This window comes from Cupressus sempervirens, chromosome 1 (assembly GCF_028749045.1).
Source record: "Cupressus sempervirens isolate cs-2001-9-10 chromosome 1, ASM2874904v1, whole genome shotgun sequence".
In the NCBI taxonomy this organism is placed as follows: Eukaryota; Viridiplantae; Streptophyta; class Pinopsida; order Cupressales; family Cupressaceae; genus Cupressus; species Cupressus sempervirens.
In genome coordinates, this window is record NC_143118.1 from 342,577,686 (window position 1) to 342,592,740 (window position 15,055).

At 36.5% G+C, this 15,055-nt stretch overlaps 1 protein-coding gene across 5 annotated transcripts in view; it reads left to right on the forward strand.

Annotated features, from left to right (window-relative positions):
• LOC149577617 (vacuolar fusion protein MON1 homolog) overlaps positions 1-1,842 on the forward strand; it is a 74,900-nt gene extending 73,058 nt beyond the window's left edge. Inside the window, exons 13-15 of one of the 5 annotated variants that reach the window (XM_089824667.1) lie at positions 172-236; positions 1,034-1,134; positions 1,329-1,842. In XM_089824667.1, coding sequence (XP_089680793.1) covers positions 172-236; positions 1,034-1,129 — 161 coding nt within the window. In that variant the 3' untranslated portion in view covers positions 1,130-1,134; positions 1,329-1,842. The other 4 variants (XM_089824652.1, XM_089824660.1, XM_089824673.1 and 1 more) reach the window with 4 other exon arrangements.
• The last annotated feature ends 13,213 nt before the right edge of the window (positions 1,843-15,055 follow it).

The following is a 15,055-nucleotide window of genomic DNA, read 5'->3' on the forward strand; positions in this document are numbered from 1 at the left end:
TTGATATTTTAGTTTGCATCAAGGCCTATAAACAACATACTTTGTGCTATAATTGACACAATTTAGGTTTAAATGTACTGAGTTTGCTTTTAGGTTTCTTTCTAAGAACGTAAACATTTTAGTTGAGTACCATGGAATTTTCTCTACTGATTTGTTTTTTTATATTGGCAGTTCTGTTATGCTGGATTACGCAGGATTTTGAGCTTTATGCAGCTTTTGATCCACTGGCTGAAAAGGTATGTTGTTAATCAAAATAGTTGAACAAGTTGTTTTTGAGTCTCTGCATTTATGACCTCTTTTTTAAAAGCATTTTTGGTCAAGTGAAATAAGGCTTACATTCATACAGACAATGAGAAAATAAAATCTATTTGTCAAAAGATGTCCCTTTTTATTCCATGTTAGTTTTATCTTAATCTTATGGTTTGAGATTTCTTTTGGAGGACCTTGTTCTCTATAAGAGTACAAATCCCATGTCAAATTACATATGCAAGCTTGGTGTAAATGGACTAATTAATCCTTACCAGCATTGAATCTGTCTCATAATGAAAAGATAAGTAGAGCAATGCTTTTAGCAGTTTTATGCATAGTTCCTTGTATTATAGCATCATGTGTTTTGATGTACAAGTCCCAGAATGTGTTCCCAATTGCTTAGATTGCTTCTAAAAATGGCCTGGAAGCACATTTGCAGAGTACAGAGAAGCAAGCCAGATGCAGGATATATGTATGTATTTATGCACTTGTGTCATGTGTTATACCCCTGTATTGCTAAGCAATATAATGTACTCTCGAGCCTCATGAATCATGACATCAAGGCCACTACACAAAAAAAGTACTTTTGAATCTACATTGACCATTCTTATAATCTATGCTTTTATAAATATGCAATATTGAGGATAGAAAAATAAGCCAGAGTAGAATTTGTATCAATTCCTGACCTCTGTGAGGTTTTGTGAGTAAACTGTCTGTTTGTTGAATTTGTAGAGGTCCTTACACCATTCTTCAGGGGCTGATTGCTTTCATGGATTTAATGCAGAGCTCGGCAATAACTGTCTGCAATCGAGTCTGCCAATGGTTGCGAGACATTGAAAACGAGATATTTTTACTAGGAGCAAGCTCACTTTCCTGGTGATTCTTGTTAGTTTACACCTAAAGTTGTAATCTTGATTATTTTCAATTTTCTTCTCATTTTTTTTGACAAATCAAGCTGATTGTATATTGGAGCATCAATAGCTTTCCTCTGACTTGTAATATAATATTTCTCAAGACTTATTTATTTAGTAATAAAATATTTTTGAGTCTTTGAAAAAAAACATTTGCTTTTACTTCAGGTGTACCTCATTGTATCTATATGCTGAATGTTCATGTTGTCCACCACTTAATGAGTTGGAAGTCGTATGTTCTTAAGACAACTATGGTGGTAAGTTTACAATTCATATGTGCGTTAACAGTAATGCAAGGAAGAGTGCTATTCACAATCCCACTGACATCTCAACCTAAGAGTAAATGTGGAACTTGATGAAGCATCAGAAATGGAATTTTCCATTCTCTTTTTGTAGATCTCTTTGTTGCTACCTGTCAACGTTGATTAATCAGATATAATCTAATATTATGCTGATCCCTTGGGACACCCTATCAAGGGGAAAGCATTTCTGGTCATTTGACCATATGTAATGGAAGTCAATTTTTCAATGACTGGGAGGGCTAGGGTAATCCTTCAGAGTAAAGTTTAAAAATTGTACATCTTAATCATGTGGAATCCTAAAAGGCAATGACCGATAGTGCAATTCTATGATTGTAAGGACCAAATTAAAACACTCAATTGAAAATGGTTTTATACTGTCCGATTCGGTTTCCCTATTTCCTGTGTACTGATGGAGGAAAGTGCTTGAATGTCATAGAGCTTATAATGAGAGATGCTGGTTATGTTGCTTTCTTGTGTGGAATGATCTAAGGAAACAAGTGGATACTGTTCTTTTATGAATAAAGATTTTCATAGTTGAGCATCTTCGTTCTAGCACTCAGAGTAGTGACATGTTGCTTATAAAACTCAAAATTCGGAAAATATTGGGACCTTTATCTAGGTTGTGACATGTTGCTTATAAAACTCAAAATTGTATAACTTAGCCACTTCTCAACTATTCCAGTTACTGTAAGTTGGAATATATGAGCCCTATTTGATCATAGAATTCTACGAAGAGAGGTTTTGTAGGAGATCTGGAATTTTGGATTAAAACAACTTTGAGTCATTTTCAGATACAACACATAGACAATACCATCTTTACCTTGGAAAATCTCAAAATTTTAAAATAGGAGTTTATATTATGTTAAAATAAACTAAATATATGGTCCAACAGGATTCAACCTCTCTTGCTTTATTTCCTAGCCTGAAATTAATTCCCTAGAATATTGTCTTACAAGCATTTACACCGTGATGCTATCCTAATCAATTCCGGAGAGTTTGAGAGGGTAGAATTATTATAAATGCTGCATGCTACTATTCTACCAAGAAAATCTGTATCAGGTAGAACAGAAGTTTATCTTCTACCTTTCGGCATTACTTTAACTTGCTCGCAAGCTACCATGTTTTCCAATCCAGGATCAAATTTATTAGTATTTTGATGGGTTATCAATGCAAATCCTGTAAAGTAACTTGCTGGAAGAAATAAATTTGTAGCAGATCTACATTTGTAGGAGAGTAATATAAGATAATTTTTCCCATTTGACTGATTCTCCTCTGCAGTGAATGCCATTCTACAGAAGTACCAAGTAATGAAGAGTAGTGGTTTGTAATGGAGCAAGTTTGTTCTAACACACTCGTGAAATGAATAATTAATATTTAAATAATTGTTTTTGAAATAAAAAGTGACCAAAAACAAGGGGATCGGCCCTTACAACCAAAAAGCTGGTAACCAACACATTACCAATACCAGCACATTACAGCAGAGAGCAACTGAGGACCTTAACAAATTAAACTAAAGTTCCTCGTAACCACAGTAAAACTTATGCATGTTACCAACCAGCATAATACTATGAACAAAATCATCTAAACTATAATAGCAGTCTAATAAGTCTATCAAATTAGGAGATTTCATCATAAAAACTATTGACATAACCACACCAACCCAAGTTTGAGCAACAGCTGAAAACCAACAAAACCAGAAACAACATATAAACATAAAACTTGGATCTGAGGATCCCCAAAATTTAAAAAACCTAATTAACAGTTTTCTCCTTTCCCTTCACAGCCCAGAATCCGAGCCTAGTCATTAGCAAGGAATTTAAAGAGGAGCTTATGCTCCTCCATATCCATTCCAGTGTCCTCCTCCTGAGCCAGCAGTTGGAGGGTAGTGGCAGCAACGTGGGTGACCTTAAGGGCAAATTTAGAGAAGGGGAAGAACCCTTCTTCTAAAGTTGTAACCCTGTTTTCCAATTTGGCATATGCCTCCAATTGCTCCTCGGTCTGTTCCTTATTATCCGTTTCCACCTTTTTAGCTTCCTCTCTAGCATTTTGCGCCCGGTTATCATCTTGCAAAACTCTTGGGTTAGTAAAAACCTTAAGTTTTTCTTTGGCTGGGGAGGAGATAGTGATGGGGAAATTGTCCACTTTGCTGCTATCCTCATAGAACGTAATGGACTGAAGGGTAAAGCTAAGGGTAAAGCTGGTAGAAACATGGGCAATCTCCGTGGTTGCAGCATTGCCAGCTGACCCTTGAGTATTATTAGCATACAAATAGGCATTGTCAACAGAATTGTTCGCCGAGTTAACACTTTTTTCTACCTCCTCCTTTCTTTTACCTTTGGAATCCTTCTCCTCCCCTTCTTCATTATTTTTTGCGCTCTCTTCTTCAGCCTCCTCGACCCTGAAGCTGTTGGATTTTTGTTTGTGCCTTGCCTGGGATTGGACAATTCTCCCAGACCTTCTCCTAGCCTTTCCCTCAGCCTCCTCCTCTGAGTCCTCTTCCACTACCATTGGTTTTTCCATTTTAATTTTTTTACTACCTTTTTGTTCACCAATTGCAGGTTTTTTCTTTTTCTTATTTTCACGGCTAGGGGAGGGTTGCGGGGTATGAATTTTTGTTCCAATACTGGTGCTTGGGGATGAATTCTAACGGTGGTGCTGGTTGTCAACCACCACCACCCTAGGGGGACAAAGGGCAAGGTGGAATTGTTACAGGTGAAAGATATGGCCTTGGTGGATAATTGTTAATATAAAATGTTTTTTTAAATTTTAAATCTTTGTTTTTTATATTAAATAGCAGCAAAACAAGTGATATTTACAAAGGCAGACGAAAAATATCATTTATAGGGTCTAAATATCATTTATAGGGTCTAAACAACTCATCTATATGTTGGGAGGATAATGAGAATTTGAAGCACAATTTTTTCCACACTTGCTAAAAACTGTCTAGGCAATACAAACACTAGAATTTTCATCAAATGGAGGAGCAAGTGGTGAAAGACTCATTGTGAAACCTCTATTTTAAACCTTTCCTATATATATATATATATATATATATATATATATATATATATATATATATATATATATATATATAGAGTTGATAGGCAAAAGACCATAAGGCCTTGATATCCAAGATTAGGGATGGATTATTATTTTTGATTAAAGCTTAACTAATTTAATCATTTGATGCCAACGTAGTTCAACTTACATTATCAAGTATAAGTCAACATTTTCTAATCTACCGCACAATCAAAATATAATTTAGAAAATTATTATGATTATACATATTTATATTATATTTTATTTTTTCTCTTGATTGTTTTAGAACTCTATATTTAATTTTTATTAGATTATATCCCAAATAAATTATTATCTTTCTACTATTGTTACTGTCTAAGAATAATTGCCTTTTTAATGGTTAACTTATCAATTTTATCTTATTATTATCTCTTCTCCATCTGCTCCTTTATCTTATTAGTATCTCTTCTCCATTCGCTCCTTTATTAGCAAGGTTATCTGCATCTTTATTACCTTCTACAAATATGTTTGATGATTGTTTCTTTGAAATTATCAGCTATATCTAAGGCATACTCAAGTTTAGAATTTAGGATCCAATTAGGGGTTTCCCTTTCTCTGAACACATTTAAAATAATTTATGAATCACCCTTTATAATTAGTTTCTTAATTTCGATATCTTGATTGAGTCTTAAGCCTTCTATTAGGGCTTCTAATTCTGCTAGATTGTTAGGTATTAATACTAAGGGTTAGGCACATTTAATTAGACGTAGTCCCTTATCTGAATAAATTGTACATCCTAGGCCTACTGATCCTAGATTACTGTAGAAGCCCCATAAAAATTTAATCTTAACCATCCTATAAGACGAGGTTCCCATTTACATTCTTTTCTTTCAGTTTTATTTGTTTTAGTATAACTCTTTGGAGGATTTATTAGATTAAACCAATTTCTCTGCATTTCTGCATCCCAATCTGGAAAATGATCCTTTCTCCTTATATGAATTTTTGAGATTATTATTGGCTACCTCAATTATGCATGCCTTTAATTTATTAAAGAAGTATGATACATCCTTGTGTTAAAAAAAGTTAATATGTTCTTTTCTTTCCATATTTCACATAGAAGAATAGATGGGGATATTTTCCACAAATTATTATCATTATTTTTTTGATTGGTAAACGGTTGAAGCCTTTATATTATATTAAGATGTTAAAAAGATAGCGACAATGTGCTCTGTTCAAACAGACACTGGTAGGAAAGAACGGAGTAAGAAAACCTTCAGTCTTGTGCGAGACCAAGGTCCTATACTATACATAGCTTAAAAGGGGCATTCTCCAGTATATTCCTAATTAATGAGATCTTACATTGTCCAAATATTTAAATCTAATATTGACAGGAATAATTCTCCTTGCAGTATTTAGCTTGTCTTCCAAATTCAAACTTATGATGCTAGTCACGATTGCGTATACCTCCTGAGATAATCCTTCTACTAACTTTCATATCAAAGACGCCTTTCTTTCCACAAGTATTAGTAGTATTAGACCAACAAGAGTAAATGAAGATATTTAACAAGATTGCATAAAACCTTTTCAATAACAAATTTAACACTTCTCTCCTTAGCTATATGAAGTTTATTATGAGTTTTTAGACTACCATTTGATTTATCATTTTTTAATGTTCATGTCCTTTTAATGTTTATACACGCTTGTAGTGTCTAGAGTAGTGAATAATCCATGCATGTTATACTGTACTATATTGAGAAAGATTAGGAGAGAGACATTTTTCATTAAATTATTTCCTTGCATTTTTTCTGTTGCCTACTATAGTTGATTGATTTATTTCTCTATATGTTTCTTTCAAATTTTGATCTTAATTTAAATCTGAGAGTTCCTACATGAATTGCAATGTGTGGAATGTAGGCTTGTAGATAGATAGTACCAATTTATGAAGTTACTACCAAGATTCTAAAATTATTCATAGATTTATAATAAGACACATATTCAGATCCTAAAATCATCATACTTATATTGCAAAAACTAGAAAACAAATTGTCACGAACTATAATTCTATTCTGAAATTACATGAACATGGGATACATTCATATTGATTGCCCGAGGCAGATGAAACCTATCAGAATTAGAGAACATTAGAAGCAAGGAGAAAGGAAGGACCCAAAACATAACCAATACCCAAACAACGAAGGAGGAGGAAAGTAAGATACGTAAACTGATACTATCTGAAATATAGATATGCCAAAAGACAGGAAAGGAGTAACAAGAAGAGAAAACCTCCAACTAGCATCTGATATAATCAAAATTTGACATTAAAAAAACTAACAAGTAGGGGACATCAATAAACTATAACCTTTCTATTTCCAGTACACGACGATGATTTTCGCTATGTCCTTAGGGTTCTCGGTTTGAAAGTTTGGCAAAAATTTGAAGGCGCTTTTCTCCTTGCTATACTTTTCCATATTTGGGATACAAAAATCCAATGCTTCCATATTATCAAGCTCTTCTCCCAATTGAATATAGGAATTGAAGATGCTGAGATAGTTCCTGAGCTAGGCCTTGCTATTGTCTTCTAAGATCCCTCTCCACCTGAGAAGAAAATGGATATTGGCTTCCATTTTCAGCCATTCTTGAAAAAATAAAGCATTCTCTTGGATTACCAGAGAGGGACGTCTAGGGACAATGGCCAGCTTGAAGCTCCCAGATAGATGCGCCACGTAAAGCTCTGGGAGAGGGATCCGAAGTTTCTCATCTATACTCTAAACAACTTCTTCAAGACCTACACACCAAATTGGATTGAATACATTAGAGAAAAGCTTGATAATTGCCCACTACTCTACTTTGGCTTTTGCCAAACAACCTATAAAGGAACCTATAATGTCGTCATTGGTTCTCCAGGAGAAATCATTATTGAAAACACCTTCCCCTAAGACACTATTCACAACAATCCTAGTCATGTCATCTATAGGATTTAAAGGATGATTCCATCTTTTTGGTTTTACGTTACCTCTAAATGCCATGGTCCGAATCTCTAAGGCATGAAATAAGCTAACATTGGTTTCCATACTAAGGCTGTAGCTAAATCAGACTTAACAAAGAAGGGGAAAATAAGCATCTAGTATCGAGACGAATATAAATAGAAAACTAATGATTTCAGAAGAAGGATCTAGAAGAGCCGCAAGTACTTGACGTCATTTGCTGATGCTACCTTCAGGAACCAAATTATATTTAGATATGATGATGCCTAGTGTCATGAAATGATGGAAAATACAAGGGTATAATAAAGAGGTTACAGATGTTGGGAATAAAATTAAAATTAAAAAGTAGTCGAGAGAAATATTATATTTGGGGATAAAGAAACTAATAGGATTGAAAAATATGTTCTCATATAAACCTTACTGAATTCCTTTAATATTTGAAAGTATTAATGTCTTAACTCTTTTTGTTTTAAATTAAAAAAAAAGAAAGACCTTTTATTATTATTTTTTAAAATTATATTTTTAAGTTTGTCAAAGTCTTGATATATGTATGTATGTATGCATGTATGCATGTGTGTGTGTGTGTGTGTGTGTGTGTGTGTGTGTGTGTGTGTGTTTGTCTATAGCTTTTTATGTATTTATATACATATATATGAATGCATGCATGCATGTAAACGTTATGAAGATATTATATATGTTTGTATCCTTATTATCTAAATTATCCATCAGGGCTAATTTAGCTAATAAGACTGAGAGTTACATTATCTAGTTTTGTTTAAGACGACTATTCAATTTTCGATTAATTTACTTACAATTATATATTAAGATATTTTCACCATCAGCACTCTTATTTGCTAATTGATTTGCCTCTGTATTACCTTCCCAAAAAAATGTAAAATCTGAATATCTTCGAAGAGGTTTAGGAGATTTAGAACTTCTTCCAATTTAAAATTTAAAATCCAATTTGGTGTCTCCTTTTTCTTGATGACATTTAGGACAATTTGTGAATCTCCTTCAATAATAAGTTTTGATATACTTAGATCTAGACAAATTTGGATACCTTCTTGAAGGGCTTCTAATTTAGCGAGGTTATTAGTGGTTGATCCTATAGATTTAGCCCTTTTAGTGATCCAATTGCCAGAATCATTGTTAATGATGCATCCTATTCCGATAGTATCAAGATTGCCTCTCGAGGCTCCATCAAAATTTAATTTGGTCCATCCTCTAGGGGGTGGAATCCAACTACATTTTTTTCTTATGTCTTTATTCTTTTTTTTTAATACATAAACTAGGGATTAATTAGGTTTTCCCAACTTTTTTTCGTTAGACCATCCCATTCTGAAAATGATCCTTCCTCTTTCAGTATTTTTCTAAGGTGGAAGTTTAAGGTTTCAACTATACATGCCTCGATTTTATTAGTAATCTCACATACCGTTATATCTTAATCGTGAAATATTCTTCTTTTCCTTTCTTTCCATAGTTCCCAAACAAGGATATATGAACAAATATTCTAGAGTTTACCATAGATACAACTACTACTATCAGTAGGCCAACCCTTAAGTAGATCGTCTAGAGTTTCTGGCAAGGACATAGTCCAACCCAACATATGTTGGAGCCATTCCCACCAATATTGTGTATATGAACATTTATATAATAGATGATCAATGTCTTCATTGTCATTCTTACATAACACACATCTTGAAGGTCCCTCAATGCCCATCTTTCTAAGTCTATCAGCAGTTAGAATCCTATTCTGAGAGGCAGTCCATAGACAGAAGCTTGCCTTTGGCAGGTAAGAAGAATCCCAACAAAGTTTAAGGGGAGTATTAACTTCTTCCCATCTTTTGGAATGAGTGATTACTCTATATACATTTTTCATGTTATACCTGCCATCTTTTGATGCTGCCCATATGAGTTTGTCATTTCTTACTAATTGTTTTATTTTCCTCTTATGAATGATGTTTCCATACACCTTTTTAACTGCTGGTTCCAAGTCAATATTATCTAAGGTTTTCCATTCCCAACTTATACTGCCATTAATATCTTTTTTGATTTTATAATTGCTGGCCTTACGCCCCCGGAGTTTGACTAATTGGTCTTTTAAGACTAGTTGGGATACTCATTTTATCTAATCGAGGATGACTATCCCAAGAGTCCTCCTAGAAGAGAGCTTCATCACCATTACCAACATCCCAAGTGAGATATTTACTAATCAAAGATTTGCTTTTAACTATAAAATCCCAACTCTCGCATTCTTTAGGAAGGATCCTCATTCTAAACAAGGAGTAAGGATCGACTACATTTAGGTATTTGTTAGATACAAATTTTGCCCATTTTTTAATTTCTTTCTATGAACAGACTCCATGTTAGTTTGGCTCCTAATGCTTCACTTTGCCAACTTAAGATTTTGATACCAAGACCTCCTAATTCCTTTGGTTTACATAATTTCTCCCATTTTATAAGAGCTAATTTTTTCTGTTCTTCTGTGTCATTCCTAAAGAAGCTTTCGAGTTTTGCCGCAATCTTCTTGTTAAGACTTTTAAATAGAGGTAAGCAAGAAAGAGAGTAGGTTGGAAGGGTCGATAAGACTACTTTGATCTTTATAACATTACCGATTTTTGTTAACCATTTATCTTTCCAACCTCCTATATTCTTATCAATTCTATCAAGTATATTATGCCATCCCTTTTTAGTTTTACTACCTTTGTCTAGCTCCATTCCCAAGTATTTACAGAGGAATGTTCCTCTTTTATATTATACCTTTTTCAGCGTTTAGTCCAATAGACCCAAGTTGTGGTCTTTTATTGGACGTTAATAATATTATCTTATCTTATCTTTGCCCTGAAGCTTATACTATTGAATGATTGACTTGAAGTTTAGGGCCTCTTTTATTGTACTTTCTCTTGGCATAATGGTATCATCTGCATATTGTTGATGTGTTATATTTGGAACATTCTCATTTTTGTAATTCCACTAATTTTACTGTCAATGTGGGCTTTGGAAATTGCTCTACCAAAGGTTTCTGCCATGATGATGTATAAGAATGAAGACAGGGGATCTCCTTGTCTTATACCTCTTGGTGTGTCAAAGAAGCCTTTGGGAGTTCCATTAATAAGAACTAGAATTTTATTTGTTCAGATGCATTTGTATATAAGATTAATCCTTTGGTGCGAGAATCCAAAGGCTTCTAATGTTTTGCATAGAAATCTCCAATCAACCATGCCATATGCTTTCTAAATATTCCGTTTTATGAATAAGTTTGCCATTTTTGCAAAAAAGAGGGGTAAAAATTTATTAAGACAGAAAGGAATACAACAAGGAGAGCTCAACAAGGAGCTCGATCCTGAGCAACAAGATCATCAAATTCTTGCACCATCTCAAAGGACAGTTGCCCCCTATCCCTAATATTCCAACCCGGATCATGACTAGAAGCCCATTTGGCTAAACAATCAGCAGGTCTATTCCATTCTCGCGGAATATACTTGAACCTAATGAACTGAAAGGAGGAAGAGAAGAAAAGAATCTGCTTAACAACAGTGGCTAGCTGCCAACTAACATCCTCAAGCTCTTGCGAAGAAAGCATGTTCACCACCACCTGGGAATCAGACTCACAAATAATCTTACTCCATCCCCACAAGCAACACTGTTCCACAGCATATAAAATAGCCTGAGCTTCCATGAGATTATTAGTATAATCACCCTTATGAATTGAGAAGAAAAAATTAACATTCCCAGAACTACAACGAGCCACTCCGCCAATACCAGCCGGACCAGGATTCCCACGAGAAGAACCATCAGTGTTAATTTTCAGAACTCCACAGGGAGGAGGAGTCCAGTGCCCATCCCGGTTAACCCGACCATTCCTCTGATGGTGAAGCTGCCTGGACATAGAAGGAAACCTATGAGCCGCAAACCCATCCTGCAGATGAAAATTGAGGCGATTACAGATAGCAAGATCAACCGGATCCATACCCCCATCAAGCTCACACTTCACAAGAATAGTTTCTTGGAGAGAATGTGATATTTTTCACCAAAGATGCAAAACACCAAGCCGAACATCTTGGAATATCTGACGATTCCTCTCCAACCAGATATGCCAAAGCATGAAAGATGGGCCAGCAATCCAAGCAGCATGGAGAGAAGAAGACTTGGAGGGAGCACTACCCAAGCGAGCCCAGAACTCAGGCAAAGAGGAAGCATGCCGACAAGAGCAACCCCAAGCGCTCCACCAAAGGTGCTATATCTCAGTAGAATAGGAGCAATGGAAGAACAGATGGGAGACAAACTCCTCTCCATTACCACACAAAACACAATAAGGGGGGCCCTGAAATCCACGTTTACAAAGATCATCCCAGGTAAGACAACGGTTGTGAGCCACTAGCCACATGAAAAAATTGCACTTTGACCAAGAAACTTTATTCCAGACTTGCTTCCACCAAGGGACCTCAGCATCCCCAAATAATTGTCTAGTTATCTCCTGATACCCAGCAGAGACATGATATTTACCAGACAAGGTACCGCCCCAAGCCAATACATCTGGACCAAGCAAAGAGGAACACTCTCTAGAGGCCAGAATTTGAGAAAGCTCTTGACGATCCATGTCTGTACCTCCAGGAGGCCAATCAGAGGAATGCTTCCATCTATAACCAACAACAGGTCCCAATTGATAAGGAGTCTTGTAATGAGGCACTTTATCCCATCCAGCGACAAGAAAAGAGTCACAAAGAGGCTGAAGATGAGGGTATATGGATAAAATGGAAGGGAATTCATCCCAAGCATCAGACCAAAACAAAGCCTGAGAACCTCCTTTACATATCCAGAACAGACCCCTCTTCACCAACATCGCACCTGTCTTCAAAGTATGCCAAACCATTGAGCCACGACCTTCAAGAGGAAGTGCAGAAACAGAGCAAGGATCAACACCATGAAAATATTTATGAGTGATAATACGAGCCCAAAGTTGATGCTGTCCAGAGCACCATCGCCAATAAAGTTTAGCAGCCAAAGCTTGTCTACTCAATAGAGCAGAACGAAGACCAAGACCACCCTCCTTTTTAGGCCTACAAACAATTGCCCAATTAACCAAGCTCCATTTAGTACTACGCAAATTACCACTCCAAAGGAATTGTCGAGAAAGAGCATCAAACTCCTTGGGAAAGTAAATAGGTGTAGCATGAACCATGCTTCTATAAGTAGGAAGAGCTTGGATAACAGCTTGAAGAAGAGTAACCCGGGCAGCAGTAGAAAGCCATCTATGAGTCCAATGATTTACCTTATCCTGAAGCTTGGTAATCAAATTTTCCCAGAAGAGACGTGGCTGCCTGGAAACAGCAATAGGAATGCCAAGATAAGTCAAAGGAAGTGAACCTATCTGAAACCGTAGGATACCAACAATCCTGTGCTGAATAGAATCAGGAGTGTTAAAAAAGTAAATGAAAGATTTGTGCTCATTAACTTTCTGGCCTGAAGCTGCCAAATAAACGTCCAAAGCATGTCGAAAGGCTTCAGCTTCCTTGATCCTAGCAAGACCGGCAAGAGCAGAATCATCAACAAATTGAAGATGGGAAAGAGAAGGTAAGCCATTACCCCACCGCCAGCCTTGAATAGAATTCTGGGACACCTGATGCTTAATGAATCTGCCCAAGCCTTCAGCCATGATGATGAATAGATATGGGGAGAGAGGGTCACCTTGGCGGAGGCCTCTAGAAGCACCAAATAGTTGTGAAGGTTGACCATTAATAAGAATAGAAAAAGAGGCAGAAGTAACGCAACTCATAATCCAACTCACCCAGTCAGAGCTAAATCCAAAAGAAAGAAGAATACTCCTTAGGAAGCTCCATTTAACTCTATCGCAGGCCTTAGCCATATCCAGCTTAACAAACATGGCTCTCTCCCTTGAAGTAGCCATAGAGTGAATAGCCTTAGTAGCAATAACCACCCCATCCAAAATTTGTCTTCCAGCAACAAAACCACCTTGTTCTTCTGAGATAATAATGGGAAGCCACCTTTTCAGTCTCTCAGCAATCAGCTTAGTAATAACTTTGTAGACCACATTACATAAGGCAATTGGTCTAAAAAACTCCAATTGATTAGCACCCTCTCTCTTAGGAATAAGAGTCAAGAATGTAGAGTTCAAAGCTCGAAGCATCTGCTTGCTAGTATAGGATTCTTTAACCACCTCCAACAAATCATGATTAATGATGTCCCAAAATTCCTGAAAGAATTCAACTGGAAAACCATCAGGACCAGGAGCCTTCCCCTTAGGCATGCCAAAGACCACCGCCTCTAGCTCTTCCAAAGAGATAGGACGCATGAGATAATCATTCATTTCCTGAGTGATAAGGGAAGGAATACAGGACAAAATAATATTTTCTTCATTATCAGCAGGAGGAGAGTCCTCAGAGAAGAGGGTAGAGAAGTACGAAATAGCCTCTTGGAACAAAGTTGGCAAGGAATTCAGTTGGATACCTTGAGAATTAACCAAAGAAGAGATAGTGCTCTGATTCCGACGAGATTGTACTGTTTTATGGAAAAAGGCAGTGTTTCGATCACCTTCCTGGAGCCAATCAACTCGAGCCTTTTGCTTCCAAAAAATTTCCTCTCGAAGTTCCCATTCTTCTAGAGCTCTAGAAGCAAGGGATTCAGCCTGGCCAAGATCCTCCGAGAAACCTCGATCTCTAATCTCCCTTGTGATGACATCAAGATTTTCTTGAGCAAGCCTCTTCATAAAGTGAAGATTCCCAAAGCATTCCCTATTCCATATCTTGAGCTGCCTTTTAACATATTGAAGCCTTTTAGAAAATGAGAACATTGCAGTACCATATGCAGGGGCACCATCTTTCCACCAACAAAAAACAAAATCATGAAGAGAGGAGTCACGAAGCCACATCAACTAGAACTTAAAAGGAGGATGCTTCGGAACATAAGCCCCTATAGCGGAAAATTTGATTGGCCAATGATCTGAACCCCTCCAATCAAGGATTTCTGAAGAGATAGTAAGGGTGCCACTAAGCCAGAAGCAAGAAACAAGAAATCTATCCAGGCGTTCTGAGATAGCAGCAACACCAGTCCTGCGATTATTCCAGGTATAGAGGCCATTAGAAGGCTTAACATCAGAGAGATGCAAAAGAGATATGTGTTGCCGAAGAAGAGCAGAAGAAGGCCCCAATCTAGCCAAACCACCATGCTTCTCTTCCAAACTTAAAACTGAATTGAAGTCCCCTGCTAACACCCAAGGATGATAAGGATGACAATTTCTAACATATTGAATGTGTTCCCAAAGTTCCTCCTTTCCCACAAGATCAACAGGTGCATACACATTAGTAACCATGATTACCTCTCCTGAGTCTAGAGCAGAAGCTACCATAGAGAGAGCTGAGCGAGAAGACATCCAGCCAAGAGGAGAAATTTTTTGAGGATCCCAAAATATAGCTAAACCACCAGCACTGCCTGTTGCCCCAACACACTGGCATTGGCCACGAGACCAAATACTAGAGGCATGTTGGACCATAGACTCCATAGAGAGCTTAGTCTCTTGGATACAAAAAACATCAGGACTATGATCAACCACCAAGTTATGAATAGCCTTTTG